This window comes from Schistocerca piceifrons, chromosome 4, assembly GCF_021461385.2.
Source record: "Schistocerca piceifrons isolate TAMUIC-IGC-003096 chromosome 4, iqSchPice1.1, whole genome shotgun sequence".
NCBI lineage: Eukaryota > Metazoa > Arthropoda > Insecta > Orthoptera > Acrididae > Schistocerca > Schistocerca piceifrons.
In genome coordinates this window covers 316,714,206-316,732,845 of record NC_060141.1, presented here as the reverse complement: position 1 = coordinate 316,732,845, position 18,640 = coordinate 316,714,206, and the positions used below count along the sequence as shown (strand labels likewise).

At 41.9% G+C, this 18,640-nt stretch overlaps 1 protein-coding gene across 2 annotated transcripts in view; it reads right to left on the bottom strand.

The window, feature by feature from the left end:
* The window catches only part of LOC124796464 (valine--tRNA ligase), a 208,629-nt gene that overhangs the window by 154,460 nt on the left and 35,529 nt on the right, over positions 1 to 18,640 (bottom strand). For both annotated transcript variants that reach the window (XM_047260688.1, XM_047260689.1), the window contains exons 6-8: positions 11,773 to 12,061; positions 11,508 to 11,632; positions 4,100 to 4,245 (exon numbers count right to left, since the gene is read on the bottom strand). In XM_047260688.1, the coding sequence (XP_047116644.1) occupies positions 4,100 to 4,245; positions 11,508 to 11,632; positions 11,773 to 12,061 (560 nt within the window). The remainder of the gene's footprint in view (positions 1 to 4,099; positions 4,246 to 11,507; positions 11,633 to 11,772; positions 12,062 to 18,640) is intronic.

The following is an 18,640-nucleotide window of genomic DNA, read 5'->3' as shown; positions in this document are numbered from 1 at the left end:
TTGGTCTCAGTATTAAAGCTGATCAGCTAATCTGGGTAACTAGTAAATAAACAGTAATTTCAGATTAGAGTGCAGCCTCAAGTTACCTGCAGTGCTATATTAGGATGTGACAAGTTAAGTCAGAGGCAGCCAGAGTAAACAGAGCAGGAAGTATTTGACGAGCACAGCTGACCAGTGTATGTGAAACTACTGAAGGAATGATTTAATGGTTCATTTCTATGCTCCTAAGGGCAAATATGTATATAGAAGCATACTTATTAGGAAGGACAAACAATAAATAACAAGGTGTCCTGAAAGAGGTATGTGAGCTGGTTTGTAAGATACTTCTTTCTAAAAACTAACTACTACAACAAAATTTAATAGGTTAAAACCTCTTACACCAAGGGGGCATCCATTCTCATGGAGGAGTCTCTAAACAGGATGAAGCATTATACAGTTTACAGTATTTTGTTTGACGTCATCTGGCAGCACAAGAAGACAAGCACCACAAAGGGGAATGTTAACATGGCGATTCGCTGGAGCGATGTCCATAAGTATGTGTTTTGTATCCACAGGAAAAAGGAGGGAAGTTTGAGTGTGAGACGGACTAGTCTGGTGGTCAAGGAAGCCAGCACGGCCAGGGAGAAAACTCGTTTCAGTGGTACGCTTGGTGGTAAAAAGGTGCCAAAATGGCTGTGGATGAAATGCTAATAAACCCGCCTGGTATTTCTGGCACTTCTTGAACTCCACTGCACTGAAGTAAACTACACTTCACGCAGTAATCGAGGTGCTGGTACCAGGGGGATGAATTGAGCATCTAGCATGACTTTGTACAGCCGCACTCAAGGAAAGTCCCTCAAGAAAACGCAGCTCGGGAAGGCAGCGTGGAAGACATGGTAGCACTTCTCTCGTTAACTGGACTGCAGAAAACATGGATACTAGACACGGGTGCGAAATCTTGCTGTCAACGAACTCCAGTGAAGTGGGGTAGCTAATGACGTGAACCACTGGCAATCTGTGGGATGGACTGCTGAGAGCACAATGGGGAATGGGAAGTGCTGCCTCATCAACACGGGAGGAGAGACTGGTCAAGCAATGGTTTGGTACATGTGGCCCCCGGAAAGCTCAGCAGTCAAAGGTCTACCTACAGTGAAAGTGACCAGCAAGGGTGCTGGAGAGATACTGTGGTACCTTGGCCAGTGGGAACTTTGCTGATCACTGGTTTCGGTCAGGGCAGCACATCATCTACTGCTACAAGTGGAGGCAAACATTAGTTGCACACAGTTCCCATTTTCTGAGAGGGAAACACTGGTGAAAACCGCACAAAGGGGTATCTGGAACTGACTGAGGATGCTTGCTGGGGGGCATGCGCAGCTTGCCACTACTGTGCTTGTGCGAGTAGTGTAGTTTCTGGGAAGAAGAAGGGCATCGGCAGCTTTGGAAGCAAGTGAAATAGTGTCACTTCTTCAATAGAGTGGGTGCTAGCAGTGGCGGTGGGAGCAGAGTGTCAGGAGCAACAGGTACTTGTGAGGACAGGGCAGCATCTGCATCAGCTGGACATTCTGAAAAGGGGAGAGCAGTGGTGACACTGAGGTCCCAGGCACTGGGAGGTGTGTCAGTTGTGTACTTGGATGGAGGTGGACAGTGTGTGGTGTCTGCTGGTACTGTGTCGGTCAGGACATTGGGGCAACGTCAGCCTGTGGCACATTGGGAACAGCGTAGAGAGCAGTATTGGCCCGCATTGTATCAGAGGGGCAGTGTTGGTGGTGATGCAACAGGGGCCATTAGTAGAAGGTCACTCTAGGACATAGGCTGGCTTCAGCCTATCCATAAAGATGGTTGTTGTGACCCCTTTCAGACAAATGGAGAATGCAACACCAAGTGTGGGCCCAAATACTGTGGGTGGAGCAGTGGCTGGTATGCATCAAACCAAAGCATGAGGTGTGTGCCATGTTAAAAAAACCAAAGCATGAGGTGTGTGCCATGTTATGAGGTCATGGTGGATGAAGGTATGGTGCCCACCATGATGTTGCAGAGGTGTTGGTCACAGCTGGGCCATGAAGCCCTGGAACTACTACTGTCAGGAGGAAGTGGGATTGCTCACCGGGAATGGCAACCAGCTGTCTGTATACCAGCTTGGAGGCACAAGTTCCCAGGTTTATTTTGTATTCAATACGTAGGCCTAGAAGTAACAGGGGTAGGGCAGCAGGCATTTGGAAGAATAACATGTAAGGGTGGCTTTATGTGTGTGGCGGAACTGCTCCATCATGCCATTAGCATGGACGTCAGCTGGATGTATGGTGGAAACTGGAGCCACAGGTGGCTGCCAGAGACTGGAAAAGGTAACCGGCGAACTGTCACATGCAGACTGTAGTGATGTTGCGGGGGCCATCCAAAGCGCGACACCCTAGTGCAACAAAGGCTGCAGCCATAGTTCAGCTGAAATGTCCAGCGAGTGAATCGGTAAATAATTGTCAGCAGATATCGACAGTCGTTGGAGGAGGGTATCGTTACAACAATGTCAAGGTGAACATGTGTGAATCAGTGCTGTGTGGGGAGAAAACAGCCTGTGCATGAGTGAATATGGCAACCAACCTTGGCATGCTGGCATGGTGTACAGGACTGGGTCTAGTTGCTGCAGTCATGTTGAAAGCCCGGCAAGATAAAATGTTGCTTCATTAGGGTGGTAAGAAGTGTGGGTGTGAGGGGCGTGAATGCGGTCAAAAGCCTGTTTTCAAAAGGCAGGAGGGAGAAATGGGTGGTAGCAATAGCTAGGACCGTCAGGTTGTGAAGGATCCACAAGAACGTCACACCAGATTTTATGACCAGAGCTGGTTATGGATCTTAGATGGAACTTGAGGACAGAATCAACACTCTGAAGGGTGTGGGTTAGGTCTTCATCAGCCTCTAGAGCAGCAGCCAGGGCACTGTATTCTAAGGGTTGGGTGAGGGAGCAGGAGCAGCCAAGGCAAGTGGAAATGACCAGCAAGGGTGCCGGGGAGGTGCGGTGGTACCTTGGCTAGCAGGAACTTCACTGACTGCTGGTGTCTGGTCAGCACAGCACCTCCACTGTTGCTACATGTGGAGGCAAATGGAAGGAGTCGCCACAGTACCAATTACTGTACTTTGAACAGGTGTCAAAAAATAAAAGTAAAAATGGTCAAAGTTATTTAATAAAAAATAGTGAACAAATTTTCATAGAGTGTTTTAAGATACACTATATAAGCCACATGGAGCAGCATCTTCTCAAAAATACTGTTCTGTTTGTTATTGCAAAATATACTAAATTTAGACATAAGAAAGGAATGTGGTTTAGTGGCTCAGTGGGTGTGTGCCAGTGTACCAGACTTCAAATTGAAAGGTCTGGAATTCAATCTGCAGTTGATCATGACTTTTTTTTAGTTTTTTATCCCCCCCCCCCCCCCCCCCACACACACACACACACACACAAAAGACTTATCCTTTCTTTCGCCTCCAATATAGTCCGCTAACATGAAAAATGTCAAGCTGCAATGTGGTACATAGCCCACATTCAACAGTTCTTTAATGTACCAAATAATTGTTTTTTTTTTTTTTACTGCACCATTCATTTCCTTCAATCACTTCATCATCTGTGAAGGTAGTCATGTATACCTTGCAATACTGTGGTGGGTTGTCATTTTGCATCTGTCTAGTTAGGATAACATCTTTACTATGCTGCTCTTAGAGTTTACTTGCATTCCTATTTCCCTATTCATTATCAGACTTATTCCTGCATTAGCTATATTCAATTTTGTGTTGGTTACCCTGTACTCATTTTACCAGAAATCAAGTTCTTCCTGCCACTGTACTTCAATAGCTCTCATTATTCAAACTTTAACCAATCCATTTCTCTTTTCAAGTTGTGTAACCCTTCTACACAAATTGTGATTAACATTCCATATCCCAAACTGTAATTTGCTTTTTCTTTTGACAATATCCTCCTGACTAGATCCCACCTATAGACCCAGATGAGGGATTATTTTATCTCCCGCATATTTTATTCAGGAAGCTCCCATTAACCTACAGTAATATTTACAGTTAACTTCTGCACATTAGTTCTAGTACTCCCAAGCCCTGGAGTAAACAGCGGCTTACTTACCACTGTGGTTTGATCAGAGGTTCAACCACATCTTTGGATCTGCTACAAATGGGAACAACCATTGGATTATCTTTTGTTTCACGATATAATCCTTTCGATTTTAAAGCCTCAATAACTGCTTTGCGTGCATCAAATCTTTTCATTCCCTGTAAGAAAAAAAATCACAAATATGAAATTACACTTTGCAAATTATGCAACACAATCAAAGTTATATTATTGCCCATATATTGCAGACACTATAATCTACAGGTAAATTACTGCATGCTGCATTTTTATAACCAACTGAAGTAATATTTATGACGAGTGTACCAAGCTGCAACACGTAATTTTGTGGAATAATTCTGGTATCAGGCATCTTTACATCATTTGTACTGCATAAATATTTATGGACCTTGCCATTGGTGGGGAGGCTTGCGTGCCTCAGCGATACAGATAGCCGTACCGTAGGTGCAACCACAACAGAGGGGTATCTGTTGAGAGGCCAGACAAACATGTGGTTCCTGAAGAGGGGCAGCAGCCTTTTCAGTAGTTGCAGGGGCAACAGTCTGGATGATTGACTGATCTGGCCTTGTAACATTAACCAAAACGGCCTTGCTGTGCTGGTACTGCGAACGGCTGAAAGCAAGGGGAAACTACGGCCGTAATTTTTCCCGAGGACATGCAGCTTTACTGTATGATTAAATGATGATGGCATCCTCTTGGGTAAAATATTCCGGAGGTAAAATAGTCCCCCATTCGGATCTCCGGGCGAGGACTACTCAAGAGGAAGTCGTTATCAGGAGAAAGAAAACTGGCATTCTACGGATCGGAGCGTGGAATGTCAGATCCCTTAATCAGGCAGGTAGGTTAGAAAATTTAAAAAGGGAAATGGATAGGTTAAAGTTAGATATAGTGGGAATTAGTGAAGTTCGGTGGCAGGAGGAACAAGACTTCTGGTCAGGTGATTACAGGGTTATAAATACAAAATCAAATAGGGGTAATGCAGGAGTAGGTTTAATAATGAATAAAAAAATAGGAGTGCGGGTTAGCTACTACAAACAGCATAGTGAACGCATTATTGTGGCCAAGATAGACACAAAGCCCATGCCTACTACAGTAGTACAAGTTTATATGCCAACTAGCTCTGCAGATGATGAAGAAATTGATGAAATGTATGATGAGATAAAAGAAATTATTCAGGTAGTGAAGGGAGATGAAAATTTAATAGTCATGGGTGACTGGAATTCGTCAGTAGGAAAAGGGAGAGAAGGAAACATAGTAGGTGAATATGGATTGGGGGGAAGAAATGAAAGAGGAAGCCGCCTTGTAGAATTTTGCACAGAGCATAACTTAATCATAGCTAACACTTGGTTCAAGAATCATGAAAGAAGGTTGTATACCTGGAAGAATCCTGGAGATACTAAAAGGTATCAGATAGATTATATAATGGTAAGACAGAGATTTAGGAACCAGGTTTTAAATTGTAAGTCATTTCCAGGGGCAGATGTGGATTCTGACCACAATCTATTGGTTATGAACTGCAGACTGAAACTGCAGAAACTGCAAAAAGGTGGGAATTTAAGGAGATGGGGCCTGGATAAACTGAAAGAACCAGAGGTTGTACAGAGTTTCAGGGAGAGCATAAGGGAACAATTGACAGGAATGGGGGAAAGATATACAGTAGAAGAAAAATGGGTAGCTCTGAGGGATGAAGTAGTGAAGGCAGCAGAGGATCAAGTAGGTAAAAAGACTAGGGCTAATAGAAATCCTTGGGTAACAGAAGAAATACTGAATTTAATTGATGAAAGGAGAAAATACAAAAATGCAGTAAATGAAGCAGGCAAAAAGGAATACAAACGTCTCAAAAATGAGTGACAGGAAGTGCAAAACGGCTAAGCAGGGATGGCTAGAGGACAAATGTAAGGAGGTAGAGGCTTGTCTCACTAGGGGTAAGATAGATACTGCCTACAGGAAAATTAAAGAGATCTTTGGAGAAAAGAGAACCACTTGTATGAATATCAAGAGCTCAGATGGCAACCCAGTTCTAAGCAAAGAAGGGAAGGCAGAAAGGTGGAAGGAGCACTGAAAGACCTGAGTCGAAACAAGGCCCCGGGAGTAGACAACATTCCATCAGAACTACTGATGGCCTTGGGAGAGCCAGTCATGACAAAACTCTTCCATCTGGTGAGCAAGATGTATGAGACAGGCGAAATACCCACAGACTTCAAGAAGAATATAATAATTCCAATCCCAAAGAAAGCAGGTGTTGACAGATGTCAAAATTACCGAACTATCAGTTTAATAAGTCACAGCTGTAAAATACTAACACGAATTCTTTACAGACGAATGGAAAAACTGGTAGAAGCGGACCTCGGGGAAGATCAGTTGGGATTCCGTAGAAATGTTGGAACACGTGAGGCAATACTAACCTTACGACTTATCTTAGAAGAAAGATTAAGAAAAGGCAAACCTACGTTTCTAGCATTTGTAGACTTAGAGAAAGCTTTTGACAACGTTAACTGGAATACTCTCTTTCAAATTCTGAAGGTGGCAGGGGTGAAATACAGGGAGCGAAAGGCTATTTACAATTTGTACAGAAACCAGATGGCAGTTATAAGAGTCGAGGGGCATGAAAGGGAAGCAGTGGTTAGGAAAGGAGTGAGACAGGGTTGTAGCCTCTCCCCAATGTTATTCAATCTGTACATTGAGCAAGCAGTAAAGGAAACAAAAGAAAAATTCGGAGTAGGTATTAAAATTCATGGAGAAGAAGTAAAAACTTTGAGGTTCGCCGATGACATTGTAATTCTGTCAGAGACAGCAAAGGACTTGGAAGAGCAGTTGAACGGAATGGACAGTGTCTTGAAAGGAGGATATAAGATGAACATCAACAAAAGCAAAACGAGGATAATGGAATGTAGTCAAATTAAATCGGGTGATGCTGAGGGGATTAGATTAGGAAATGAGACACTTAAAGTAGTAAAGGAGTTTTGCTATTTGGGGAGCAAAATAACTGATGATGGTCGAAGTAGAGAGGATATAAAATGTAGGCTGGCAATGGCAAGGAAAGCGTTTCTGAAGAAGAGAAATTTGTTAACATCCAGTATTGATTTAAGTGTCAGGAAGTCATTTCTGAAAGTATTCGTATGGAGTGTAGACATGTATGGAAGTGAAACATGGACGATAAATAGTTTGGACAAGAAGAGAATAGAAGCGTTCGAAATGTTGTGCTACAGAAGAATGCTGAAGATTAGATGGGTAGATCACATAACTAATGAGGAAGTACTGAATAGGATTGGGGAGAAGAGAAGTTTGTGGCACAACTTGACCAGAAGAAGGGATTGGTTGGTAGGACATGCTCTGAGGCATCAAGGGATCACCAATTTAGTATTGCAGGGCAGCGTGGAGGGTAAAAATCGTAGAGGGAGACCAAGAGACGAATACACTAAGCAGATTCAGAAGGATGTAGGTTGCAGTAGGTACTGGGAGATGAAGAAGCTTGCACAGGATAGAGTAGCATGGAGAGCTGCATCAAACCAGTCTCAGGACTGAAGACCACAACAACAACAACACAACAAATATTTAATTTACATTAATGTGCCAATGAGACATAATGAATGGAAGGAATAGTAATTTGCAGCTGAAATACAGTGCATGATTTTATTTTATGTCCAGTTAGGTGGCTTGCTGAGCTACTTAATGCTTCCTCTATGCAGTGAGCTATCTTTAGTTATTATGTACCATTTGTTTCTCTACGAATTTTGCATAGACTTTACTTCCAGTTGTGCTATAAGGGATTTGCAAATGAACAAAATCTTTCTTTCCACTCTCCTGTAGAGTGAGGAATTGACGTAAGTGTGAAAAAGGTTTGTGTGCAGCAAGGAGTGGGTGGTGGTGGAGGATAGCAAAAACTATCTGCTCTCTGGCTCTCTGGCAATACTGACTGTGATGGTATGTGATCAGTACATGCACTGATTGAGTCGAACCCATGATCTGAGATTCAGAAGCACTCAAGTATGGGTTGAAATGCTGTGAGAATGCATACGTCAACGTTTAGCTTTGTTCACAACTCTTGTTCAACCTTTTGTGGCCTGGGTTGTTGGAAGTCCAACTTCCATGAGTGAGTTTCTGAGATTTCAGTATTCTGGCCTGGGTGAAAGATGCAGGAACTGAGTAGACAAGATGGAACTTGGGCAATTGCAGCAGGTCGCGGGGCACACACATCTATGTCTGCAACCACACAATGTTATATGGAGTCTGGCTAAACAGACAGACAATAACACACATTTTAGAAATCCAACTGCTTCTATTACTTTTTCTTTCAGGTGAATAAGTTGCAGAACTTTAGCATCTGAAAACTCTTACTGGAGTTGGAAGAAGTGTTAAATTTGATCAAATAGGTTGGAGTAACTTAGATAGCTGAAAACAACAAGAATTAATATACACTCCTGGAAATTGAAATAAGAACACCGTGAATTCATTGTCCCAGGAAGGGGAAACTTTATTGACACATTCCTGGGGTCAGATACATCACATGATCACACTGACAGAACCACAGGCACATAGACACAGGCAACAGAGCATGCACAATGTCGGCACTAGTACAGTGTATATCCACCTTTCGCAGCAATGCAGGCTGCTATTCTCCCATGGAGACGATCGTAGAGATGCTGGATGTAGTCCTGTGGAACAGCTTGCCATGCCATTTCCACCTGGCGCCTCAGTTGGACCAGCGTTCGTGCTGGACGTGCAGACCGCGTGAGACGACGCTTCATCCAGTCCCGAACATGCTCAATGGGGGACAGATCCGGAGATCTTGCTGGCCAGGGTAGTTGACTTACACCTTCTAGAGCACGTTGGGTGGCACGGGATACATGCGGACGTGCATTGTCCTGTTAGAACAGCAAGTTCCCTTGCCGGTCTAGGAATGGTAGAACGATGGGTTCGATGACGGTTTGGATGTACCGTGCACTATTCAGTGTCCCCTCGACGATCACCAGTGGTGTACGGCCAGTGTAGGAGATCGCTCCCCACACCATGATGCCGGGTGTTGGCCCTGTGTGCCTCGGTCGTATGCAGTCCTGATTGTGGCGCTCACCTGCACGGCGCCAAACACGCATACGACCATCATTGGCACCAAGGCAGAAGCAACTCTCATCGCTGAAGACGACACGTCTCCATTCGTCCCTCCATTCACGCCTGTCGCGACACCACTGGAGGCGGGCTGCACGATGTTGGGGCGTGAGCGGAAGACGGCCTAACGGTGTGCGGGACCGTAGCCCAGCTTCATGGAGACGGTTGCGAATGGTCCTCGCCGATACCTCAGGAGCAACAGTGTCCCTAATTTGCTGGGAAGTGGTGGTGCGGTCCCCTACGGCACTGCATAGGATCCTACGGTCTTGGCGTGCATCCGTGCGTCGCTGCGGTCCGGTCCCAGGTCGACGGGCACGTGCACCTTCCGCCGACCACTGGCGACAACATCGATGTACTGTGGAGACCTCACGCCCCACGTGTTGAGCAATTCGGCGGTACGTCCACCCGGCCTCCCGCATGCCCACTATACGCCCTCGCTCAAAGTCCGTCAACTGCACATACGGTTCACGTCCACGCTGTCGCGGCAAGCTACCAGTGTTAAAGACTGCGATGGAGCTCCGTATGCCGCGGCAAACTGGCTGACACTGACGGCGGCGGTGCATAAATGCTGCGCAGCTAGCGCCATTCGACGGTCAACACCGCGGTTCCTGGTGTGTCCGCTGTGCCGTGCGTGTGATCATTGCTTGTACAGCCCTCTCGCAGTGTCCAGAGCAAGTATGGTGGGTCTGACACACCGGTGTCAATGTGTTCTTTTTTCCATTTCCAGGAGTGTATATTAACTGAAACACCTTGCCACAGATGTCACATGCCTGTGGAAGAGGCAGGTGTAAGACCTGCCACCTAGCAATTCCTATTCCAGTCCTGTCACAGGCTTATTCTACCCCATAAGAGGCCAAGCCACCTGTGAAAGCAGCCATATCATGCACCAGCTCTGCTGCAATCATTGCACAGCTTTTTATTTTGGTATAAATACCGATTACCTGTCCACCAGAAAGCATAGCCACTGCTAAAATGGGATCAAGAGCAAAGTGCACCACCATGTGGCACAATATGAAGCAAAACGTAACATGCTTCACTTCAATGGCTGCTTCACAGCCAGGACTATCTGGATCCTCCCCTCCACCAGCAGCTTTTCTGTACTGTGCAAACAGAAGTTATCCTTACAGCACATTCTCTACTCCCAAAATCATTCTAGCCTCAATTGACGGTAACCTACTGTTCCCACACCCTCCACATAACAGTTTATGCCTCCTCTATCCTATCACCTCCTCCTCTCAACCACATTATGTGCCATTCTCTGCCAATGCACCCACATGTTTTTCCCCTTCTCTGCTTTTCTCCTTTTCCACTTCCCAACCCCCCTCACACTACTTCAGTGCCTCCCGACACTGGGGCTGGCAGCCTTGTCCTGCCACCATCTAGCTCCTGCTTGCTCTGGCAAGCAGTGCTCACTTCTCTCCCACCTACCCATACGCTGCTATCCCTCCCCTCTCCCTTACCTACCTCACTTTGGATTGCTGCTTCCATCTGATATGACACAGCTGTATTCTGGCCAGAGTGGCCAGAGATAGAGGTCATTTGTGTGTTACGTGTGATTTCTTGTGTGACTATGTTTGTGATTCCCTTTCTGAAGAAGGCTTTGGCCAATAATTCAAACATGCCACAATCTTTTCATTGTGTCTGCCCACAACTCAACGTGTCATCTTTACAGTGAGTGGCAATCTACCCTATTCATAACAATGTTGACATTCCAACTGGCAAATACAATGTTTGCCTGCAGAGCGGTCGACCTTCAATAATTAACTGAAGAATTTAATGGAGCAAGACTGAAAATAGACCTGACAATCAATTATAATAAGACTAAAACAATGCACAGTGAAGATATTGGTACCAATATAATACAAATTAATAATATAATCACAGAATTGGCTGATGTGGTTGTGGGTTTAGGGCAGCTGAAGAGCAGTAAAGTCCTTTAATGCAGTTGGTAATGGAAACAAAGTTTTTAAAATGAAGCTACTGATGCACTGGAAACAAACCTTTCATAATTATATAAACAAAAGAAATCATACACTCCATTCAAAGTTGAGTGGTGGAAAAATACATGCTGGAAATTACTACAAAGATAGAAAAACAAATAAATGGATCACAAAACAGACTCCAGATGTGGACATAATTGTGACTGTAATGAAAGTTACATTGAAGAGGATAGAACTTGGAACCAGATTAATGGGTGGCAGACCAAGCACCTAAATTCTTTGCTGGAAGAGGTAAAAAAACGGACAATGAACTAATGGAAAATACAACAAACATTTAAAACCAAAAGAAAGACACTTACTATAAATTCTCCACAGTCGCCAATAATACGCCCATCTTCACTAAAGATTGTAATAAATTGCAACTTATGGCGTTTTCCAATTTCATAATCATTATGATCATGGGTAGGTGTAATCTTTACAGCACCTGAAACACACTGACTACAGCTTCATGATAAACAGATTCTATTATGAATAAAGAAACTAAACACCATTCCAAATTATACATGGCTAAAACTCAATCACACAAATGCGAAAGAGGACAATAGGCAGGCAGTGAAGCTGTACCTGTTCCATACTCTCTGTCCACAAAATCATCACACACAATTGGAAGTTTCCTATTGCAAAATGGATGTGCAACAAATTTTCCATGTAAATGTTTATAACGTTCATCTTTTGGATGCACAGCAACAGCTGAATCTCCAAGCATTGTCTCAATACGTGTGGTTGCAACAACAACTTCTTCGCCGCTTCCTTCTACTTTGTATGCAAAGTATACCAGGACGCCAAATTCAACCTTTTCTTCATAGCCAGGCACAGATAACAAAGTACGCCCAGAAAGTTCTACTTTATCCACCTATAACAGGAAAGCAAAACAGAAATTTACCACGTTAACTTCAACTAAGATGATCAAAAGTATAAACAGATGTAGTGTATCAAGTTAAACTTTTACTAAAGCTGTACTTGCATGTATTATTCAAATAATACAGTGATTTCCATATAAAAATATATTTCTATAAATAATTCTGAAGTCTTCTCTGGGAAAGTGACATTTAATCTTTTTACGTTAATAGAGGGAAACTCTACTTCTTAAACTCATGTCTGATTAAAGTTTGTAAATGGTCTTCACTATGATCAACAATAAATTTACCTGACAGCTAACAACTCATAGGAGGTTCTAATTTCTTCTTTTTCTTGGATTTGGCACCAAATGTCTATGCAAGGATCATATATTTTTTTGTAAATTACGGACGTTGATTTCTAGGTGTGGAGCTGGTGCCCCATAAAGTCCCAGAAGTGTTCCGCTGGGTTTGGTTTACATGAATTTTTTGGCCCAGACATCATCTTGGGTTCACTATCATGCTCCTTAAACCACAGTAGCAACATTCTGGCCTCATGATGGACAGCCAACTTATACAAATACATGGGTGTAGCACTTTTTAAGAATATGAAACAGAAAGATCACATAGGTTCAGTCGTGGGTGCAGAAGGTGGTAGACATCGATGTATAGGTAGAATACTACGGAACTGCAATCAATCTACAAAGGAGATTGCTTACAAATCAATCGTGCGACTGGTTCTAAAATATTACTCAAGTGTGTGGGACTCAAACTAGACAGGAGTAACAGGGGATATTGAATGTATACAGAGAAGGGCAGCATCAATGGTCAGAGGTTTGCTTAATCCATGGGAGAGTGTCACAGAGATAATGAAGGAACTGAACTGGAAGACTCTTGAAGACAGACACAAACTATCCTGAGAAAGTCTATTAACGAAGTTTCAAGAATCAGCTTTAAATGATTACTCTAGGAATATACTACAACCCCTTACGTATCACCCACACAGGGATCATGAGGATAAAATTAGAATAACTACTGCAGGCACAGAGACATTCAAACTATCATTCTTCCCGCATTCCATATGTGAACGGAAAAGGAAGAAACCCAAATAACTGGTGCAATGAGATGTGCCCTCTGCCTTGCAACTCATGGTGGTTTGCAGAGTACACACATGGATGTAGATGTAAATGTATTTGAAAGGTGGAACAATCACAATATTAAAACGTGGGTTGGTACCTGGGAAGTGAGAACACTACTGCATGCAGCAGCGCTAGAAAACCTTAAACCAGATATGGCAAGGAATAATATGAATCTGGTAAGTTTTGGTGAGACTTAACGGGATGGATGTGAAGAGTCACAGTCAAATGAATATGTAATGAACTATACAGCAGAACAACTTAAAAGAAGGATGGAGCGGTGGGAATGATTATGAGAAAGGAAATGACTTAGTGTGTAGAAGATATAAATTATACGAGTGGTAGTTATCAGCATAAAGCTGTTCTCCCACGGGACGTGAAAACGCATGTGGGCAAGGTGCTGGTGATGTCACACTGTGAAATTCCATATTGCATCACGGACAGGAACATGTCCAATGAGATGTGACACTGTTTTGACGTCACTAGCAGACCTTAGGAGCCAGCATACTGTATTGTGTTAAAAGTCACATCTGATGGGTTTTCTGTATCATATAGAATGTGGTGCTGTTTCAAAGCCTCAGCAAATTGAGGATCTCTCAAAAATATAGCATTTTAGCTACAATTTGTTATAATAAAAAGGCAGGAAACTTCATATCGATAGGTAAAGACTTCTCATAGTTAATGTTTTTAGTGTTATAGCATACATCCTATGAAAGTATACTGTTTCATTGCTATGGCACAATGATGATCTACCAAAAATACATGTTTTTGATAAAATTTCCATTTAAATATCAAACAATTACATTTGCAAATTAGTCTTTAGACAGTGTATGACACATAAGGAGATCTGGCTGCCATGTTGAAGCTTAGTGTAGTTGATAGTGTCATGAACTGTGAGGAGAAAAGTATCTGGTTCACTTCCACTTCCTTCCAATACTTCCTCCCCTTTCCCCAAAAGATCCTGTGTCTCATTAATTTCTTGTAAAGTCAGAGTTATTCACTATGAATAAATTATTTGCTGCAATACTTGTTCCAAGGGCTAAATTAATTTACTAGCAGTATTATCTTTAAAAGTCAAAGTTATTTACTACAAATAAAGTTGCAAGAACTAACGACTGAAACGTTTCCTCAGTGGACAAATATCTTAACGCGACTGCCAGTCTACGTCAAATGCAGAGACAAATTACACACTGGAAGTTTTTGTTATTATGAAACTTTCTATAAAATACACATACTAATCTCTTGGTTTTATGTACTTCCTCATGTTTGTAACTTGCCAGTAAATCTTTTTCATTGATGGTGAGCAAGTTCAAAAAAATCTCTTTTTCCATTCAAATGAAATTATGGTGCAAATCACAATCTTGAAATCTATGTAATGAAGTATGTTACTTCAGACTGATGGTAGCCAATGGAACATCGAGAATATGGATATTATGCATGCACAAACTGACATTAGACACTATATTTACAACTATATTGCACTTAAAATCGAAAATGGGATGAAGATTCAATTGAGCTAATAAATAACTTCTACTAGTATGTATCTCAGATTGTTGCAGAGCATTGTGTAACGTTCCTCTGCCAGCAATTTACTGTTCAAGCCATCAATGAGTCCAAAATCTTCTTCATGATTTTCTCCCCTCTTCTTTGACAATCTCTAACAGAGTTAACACAGCTATTTTATGCGCGTCCATTTTCGTAAGAAAATATATTATTTATCATGCCAGATACAGTTGGGAACTGCTGCTGGAGAGTGCTAAAGTTGCAAATTGTGATGACTGGTTGGTTGATTGATTTGGGGGAGGGACAAAACATTGAGGTTATCAGTACCTTCGGCTTAGGGAAGGATGGGGAAGGAAGTCGACCATGCACTTTCAAAGGAACCATCTCGGCATTTGCCTGAAGCGATTTAGGGAAATCATGGAAAATCTAAATGAGTGATGGTCAGACGCGGGTTTGAACTATATCCTCCTGAATGTGAGTCCAGTGTGCTAACCACTGCGCCGCCTCACTCGGTAAATTGTGATGAGGAGCATGTTCTGTGAGATGTAGCACATTGCTTCAGAGTGTGCAGCAACCATGACAGACACCATATTTGACGTGCTTCGTGATGAGAAACATGTCTTGCGTGAGAACAGCTTTTAAGGCTGAAAGTAGTACAAAGAGATGTATTCATTATTAAGGCATGTATGCCAATCTCTCAACATGACGATCAGCCAGCAGACAGAACATACAATATAACAGAGAAAATCATGAATGGTAATTGAGAATGCTGGAAAACAGTAATTATTCATTGGAATGTCACCAGAGGAGAAGGGAAGGGGGTAATCATAGTAGGCAATTTTGGTCTTGGAAGGACGAATGTGAAGAGATGAGCAGCTTACTGATGTCTGCAGGGAAAAAACAGCTAGCAGTGACAAATAAATGACTAAAAAATCACTGAAGCTAGATCTACACTTGGAAGTACCACGGGATAATTATTACAGAAACCAAATTTATTTTATACGGGGAGAAGTAAGTTAAAGAAATGGAACCAACAAGGTGCACACATTACAAGATTCAAGTATAAATAGTCATCACAATTTGTCTCTTGCAGAAATAGAAACAAAATTAAAAGACCTGAGAAATATAATGTAGTGAAGACTAGAGAAGACAAAATTGAGAAAGTAACTTACATCAGAAATGGTATAATTTGGTCGAACTATCACATTGTGAGACAATGAATTGCATGTTGAGAGAGAGAGAGAGAGAGAGAGAGAGAGGGGAAGGGAGTTGGGGAGGGAGAACGTGGGTTGGAAACTTTAGAAGAGTGGGCAAGGTGAAGAACGTAAAAAATTATTGGATAGATAAGATGAAAGATGAGGAGATGCAGAGAAGAGAGAGAGAGCGCATACACAATTACTGAGTGTAATGGAAAGAAACTGAATAGCACACACATTAAGAAAGAAAGAGGGGATTACAAAAAAAGTCTTATAGGGATATTGAAATTTTAAACATTTTTGTAGGCCGAGGTCCAGCAACTGTACGTTATTTAGTTACAGGATGTATGTATAGCCACCTCAGTTGCACAAAATTATTGTAAAATTGATTTATATAGGGATATATTGAAAGGAGTAATATATTGAAAGGAAGAGAAGATGAGGAAGGAAGAGATTTCAGATCATGGATGATGAGATGTATGGCAGCTCATACAGCACCATTAAGATAAAAGCAATAGACAACCAGAAACGGGCTTGTTGGTTGGTATGTGAGAGGGGGTTAAGAGATTAAACAGTGAGGTCATTAGTTCCTGTTAATCTGCCTAGAATCTCCAGGATTCTTCCATGTATACAACCTTCTTTTATGATTCTTGAACCAAGTGTTGGCTATGATTAAGTTATGCTCTGTGCAAAATTCTACCAGGCGGCTTTCTCTTTCATTCCTCTCCCCCAATCCATATTCACCCACTATGTTTCCTTCTCTCCCTTTTCCTACTCTCGAATTCCAGTCACCCATGACTATTAAATTTTCGTCTTCCTTCACTACCTGAATAATTTCTTTTATCTCATCAAACATTTCATCAATTTCTTCATCATCCGCAGAGCTAGTTGGCATATAAACTTGTACTACTGTAGTAGGTGTGGGCTTCGTGTCTATCTTGGCCACAATAATGCGTTCACTATGCTGTTTGTAGTAGCTTACCCGCACTCCTATTTTTTTATTCATTATTAAACCTACTCCTGCATTACCCCTATTTGATTTTGTATTTATAACCCTGTATTCACCTGACCAAAAGTCTTGTTCCTCCTGCCACCCAACTTCACTAATTCCCACTATATCTAACTTTAACCTATCCATTTCCCTTTTTAAATTTTCTAATCTACCTGGCCGATTAAGGGATCTGACATTCCACGTTCCGATCCGTATTGAATAGAGCCAAATAAATACTTTAAAATTAATACCATTTTGTCTTCCAAATGTTTACAATTATTACAGAATTTAAGTTTCAAGGCAATTACTGATTTCATCCTATAATGAAAATATTAACTAGGAATAGTCAAAATAGATTAGAAAATCAACTACATACATAAAACTAAGCACACAATTAGATCTGGTGTTATATTCTTTAAGACTGAGGGCCAACCATTCTCTTTTATGTAAATGCAGATTATATTCATGTATGATAACGGTAATTAGTCAGACATGAAAACATGAATTTTATGGAGGCAGATGGCAAAACAAGAGGGGAAGTAAAAATATCCCAGCTTCCTTTGTCACAAAGTGGTCTTACATGTTCACGGTATTTCCTGTCTATAGCACTCAGTGGTCATTCATGTCGTAATGTGGTGCAGTAAACTCACTAGCCATGATGTGTAAATAATCTCAATTGCTTCCAGCTTCCTTAAATTTCATGACACAATCTGTCAGGAATATCATAAAAAAAAGAAAAAAGTGGCCACAGGACTGTGTGTTCAGATACGTGTTTGGTTGTATGTATGAATGTGTGTACGATTGCCAGAAAAAGAGCAGTGCTTGAAGGCTTATGTGGATGCTGTTTTATGTTATGTGTTACTGTGCTCCACACAACAATCTGCTGTAGGTAAGTAGTTGTCTCTCTCTTATTTTACGTTGTTGTTGTTGTTGTTGTTGTGGTCTTCAGTCCAGAGACTGGTTTGATGCAGCTCTCCATGCTACTCTATCCTGTGCAAGCTTCTTCATCTCCCAGTACCTACTGCAACCTACATCCTTCTGAATCTGTTTAGTGTATTCATCTCGTGGTCTCCCTCTATGATTTTTACCCTCCACGCTGCCCTCCAATACTAAATTGGTGATTCCTTGATGCCTCAGAATATGCCCTACCAACCGATCCCTTCTTCTAGTCAAGTTGTGCCACAAATTTCTCTTCTCACCAATTCAATTCAATACCTCCTCATTAGTTATGTGATCTACCCATCTAATCTTCAGCATTCTTCTGTGGCACCACACTTCGAAAGCTTCTATTCTCTTCTTGCCTAATCTATTTATCGTCCACTTTTCACTTCCATACATGGCTACACTCCATACAAATACTTTCAAAAACGGCTTCATGACACTTAAATCTATAGTTGACGTTAACAGATTTCGCTTATTTTTAAACGCTTTCCTTTTCATTGCCAGTATACATTTTATATCCTCTCTACTTCAACTATCATCAGTTATTTTGCTCCCCTTCTTCTAGTCAAGTTGTGCCACAAATTTCTCTTCTCACCAATTCAATTCAATACCTCCTCATTAGTTATGTGATCTACCCATCTAATCTTCAGCATTCTTCTGTGGCACCACACTTCGAAAGCTTCTATTCTCTTCTTGCCTAATCTATTTATCGTCCACTTTTCACTTCCATACATGGCTACACTCCATACAAATACTTTCAAAAACGGCTTCATGACACTTAAATCTATAGTTGACGTTAACAGATTTCGCTTATTTTTAAACGCTTTC